Source organism: Morone saxatilis, unplaced genomic scaffold, assembly GCF_004916995.1.
Source record: "Morone saxatilis isolate NCDOM2014 unplaced genomic scaffold, NCSU_SB_2.0 Contig17, whole genome shotgun sequence".
NCBI classification, from domain to species: domain Eukaryota; kingdom Metazoa; phylum Chordata; class Actinopteri; family Moronidae; genus Morone; species Morone saxatilis.
Genome location: NW_023339729.1, coordinates 24,599,420 through 24,603,026, shown reverse-complemented (window position 1 = coordinate 24,603,026; position 3,607 = coordinate 24,599,420). Strand labels below are relative to the sequence as shown.

General features: G+C 46.5%; 1 protein-coding gene across 2 annotated transcripts in view; it reads right to left on the bottom strand.

The window, feature by feature from the left end:
* Positions 1-3,607, bottom strand: part of abcc10 (ATP-binding cassette, sub-family C (CFTR/MRP), member 10) — a 17,806-nt gene that overhangs the window by 14,026 nt on the left and 173 nt on the right. For both annotated transcript variants that reach the window (XM_035659324.1, XM_035659325.1), the window contains exons 2-4: positions 2,378-2,591; positions 549-1,920; positions 138-365 (exon numbers count right to left, since the gene is read on the bottom strand). In XM_035659324.1, the coding sequence (XP_035515217.1) occupies positions 138-365; positions 549-1,920; positions 2,378-2,553 (1,776 nt within the window). In that variant the 5' untranslated portion in view covers positions 2,554-2,591. The remainder of the gene's footprint in view (positions 1-137; positions 366-548; positions 1,921-2,377; positions 2,592-3,607) is intronic.

The window sequence follows — 3,607 nt, the reverse complement described above, 5'->3', positions numbered from 1 at the left end:
TTGTTATCCCCTTTTTCGCATGTCAACAGTAAGAATAACTTCTAAAGCGGGACTTCAAGTCTTAAAACTAATCCCCAAAATGGCAGTTAGAAAGGTACACAGTTAAATTTCAATGTGCCTGAAAAAAGCTTCCCCACCTTGGCTGCAGTCAGCTGGTGTCCCAGCAGCACGTACGTGATGAAGGTGAGGATGGAGATGACCACAGGCAGAGCAGCCCAGGTGTAAACACACATGGCATCCAGGTACTTGATGGCCTTGAGGTGGGACAGCTCTTGTTTACGACAGTCGGCGACCTTCTGAGTAAAATGAGGCTCCCAGTTGTAGAACTTGATGACGCGAATACCAAACAGGATCTCTGTCATTAACTGGGAGAGAAAAGTCACAAACTTAATAGAATAATCAAAAATCCACTTTGTTTATGGGCAAATGTGAATATATGCATGAATCCTGCACTGGAAAAAAACAATAGGATTTATTAGTTGTAGTGTCAATTAATTTAATTAACTATAAATAAATATAAATTTATTTTACAACATACTTTTCCTCACCTTAACACGGCTGTCCTTGAACCTGAGCATCTGTTTGTTGTTGCTAAGGATACGGGAAGCGAGGAACTTGTTGAAGGGCACCAGCAGCAGCGCCACACCCAGCCCTCCGAGAAAAGCCACACCCACCTGCAGGTACAGCAGGTAGAGGGTGATAATAAACTGGAAGGGCATGCTCCAAAGCTCGTGGAAACTGTTGAAGAAGTTGCCCACGCGGTCGCTGTCCGTGCTCATCAAGTTCACCACCTCTCCCAGCGTGAAGCCAGCCAGGCTGCTGCCGCTGACCTGCAGGGCTTTACCATAAACGGCCGACACAAGAGCGGCACGTGCTGACAGAGCCACCTTGGAGACCTCGAAGACAAAGATGTTTCGGAGGACGGAAGACAGAAGCGTGGTGGCGAAGAGCCCCAGAGCGCACCAGACACCCGTGCTGACTGGAGCTCCCTCTTCCTCCATAAAGTTCACCAGGCTGCTGAGGAGCAGGGGACCAGCAAAGCTCAGCATGTTGACCACCACCTTCAGCACACCGAGGATGTAGTACCGCAACCCAAACGCCTTGTGCAGCACCCTCAGCAGGCCTACATCCCCCTGCAGCTCCAGTGGTTCCTCCTGGTAGTGTGAACTCCAGGTGCCACTCAGGAGGTTTCTGCTGACCGGTCTGGGCCACTGATCCTGGCCGTTACCGACTGCTGCGCCTCGTCTGCAGGCTTCCCAACACTGGTGGAAGTATCGACAAACAACACTAGTCCGAAGTTTCCGAGGGAGGTGATAAACATCAGCCGGTCTGTTCAGCTCCCCTCGCTGCCCTCGTCTGAGGAGAGGGCTCAACCACAGGTAGAAGAGCCGAGAGACGCAGCCGCTCTCGTCCTCGGCCACCATCTCGCCCGTATCCGGCTGGGTGCTGTCTGAGATGAGTGGGGATCCGTCCACTGCGTTGATATACAAACTATATCCAACATCACGGATGCAGGGAAAGGCAAATGCCAGAAGATAAACCAGAAGGGGGAGCGTTCGGGCTGAGGCTAGCACAAAACGTGAAAACTGAAGAGGTTCTGTGAAGTTCATATATTCCTGCGTGTCACAGTAAATCAACAAGGTGACGACCACGTTCGGTACGGACAGAAGGACCAGCAGGAGCAGCAGTGGAGGTCCTCTGGTTCTCCTGTAAGCAGTCCTCTGGAGTACCGTGATGGCACTGAAGTGGACCAGCCAGGCCAGGATGGCACAGCTATCAGCTAGGACCTCCAGGTACATGTCTGCCTGCTGGAGGAGGCTCACCAGGATGACATCTGCAGTGAAGATCAGCGCAGCCAGCAGAGCCGACACCAACCTGAGCGTCCAGCCACAGGGAGGAGACGTCCGGAGGAGGCTGCATCTACACAGCAGAAACATTATTACTCAGAATACAAGAGATCCATGTTGAATTTCGTTTCCACTTGTGGCCAATACCAATACAATAACAGATAGCATTACCACTGCAAATGCCTTTAGGAGGACGTTAATAATACTCCAGATTTTCACTAATTCAGAACCATGTTGTTGTAAAAAGCTCCACATTATGGGATATACTTATCATCTCACATTTCATTATCAAAACAATAATTTAATCCTTTAACGCAGGATAATATATATCGCCCATAAATACACTGCAGACATCAGAGGAAACTCTACGTTTTGCTGATAGGTGTCCAATCCAATCCAACTTTATTTGTTAAGAACTTTAAAACAACCAAAGTGCTGTACAGAAGAATAAATAAGACATCATAAATAAGACATCATAAATAAAAGACATAACAGCTCACATGGGGCGCAAAATTACAAGTGTGACCTACCTGGCCATGCCGAGGTAGCAGGCACTGAAAATGGCCATCCCTGCATGAGGCAGGGCTCCGAGGACGAGTTGGTTAAAACAGGCGCTGACGTGTCCATTCTGCCACACGGGGAAAGGGTTCTGCTCGTCTGTATGACAGAGGCCCGAGAGCAGCTCTGCCGGCCCAAAGTCCCACATCCCTCCTCCTATTTCACCGCTGTCATTCTAGAAAATATCTGAAGAGCAAAAAACAATATGAATGACTAACTGAGGGCTGAGAGGACCGTTAGAGAGATAACAGAGACTCCAGGATTATTGTAGCCAGCACTGTGAAAACAGCCAGATCTGCCTAACGTGTGTGTCTGCCTTAAAAGCCAAGATGTGTCTTTTTTTAATCAAATTTTAAATATTTTAAGGGGCTTTTTGCCTTTATTCTATAAGACAGCTGCAGCATGAGGGGATAACACGCAGCAAACAGCCACAGGTCAGACTCGAACTCACTGCTGCTGTACGTGGATACCAGATGAGCTACCAGGGAGTCCCCAAGATGCGTCTCAGGCCGTGCAGATACAAAAAGGTGGAATACTGAAGCATTATGTTAAAGACTGATGACATGAACCACAATACTTCACAGAGTATCGACTAAAATGCGTCCTTAGCAAGTGCTGGCATCAAAGTTCAGTCAGATTCACGTCCTGTTTACTTATTATTTGATCAAACTCTAAATCATATCATCCTTTTAGTTTTATTCAGACAATGTTCACGTGGCTGATTATGTTCAGACAACAACTTGGTATATTTTGTTCAATATAAAAAAGGGTTTCTCAGGAAAACTGTGGTTTTGTGACAAAGTACGTGTTGTTTTGTAGTTTCTTCAGTAGTTTATCACCTAAATGTGCTTGAATTCACTTGTTATACTGAAGTGAACACAAGGGAAACCTTATACAATAGCATGGATGTTTGCACTGAACATATAAAGAAATTCACTTTGTCTTTTAAACCTGTGATAAATAACCTTTTCCATAATCTGCCTGATAAAGTAGCCAGAGGAAATCTACACACTCTCTTTTTTGCACTTAACCTTGCATTTGTGGGTCATTTTCCATCATAAGTGGATGTTTGAGCACTGACCTCTAACTTATAACCCCTCACGTCGCAGAGAAAAAGAGAAAATGTGTTTAAACGACAGAAATCAGAGAGTTTCTGTGCAACCAGCTGCTTTTACTCATGTAAACAAACGAGGCTAGCTCAC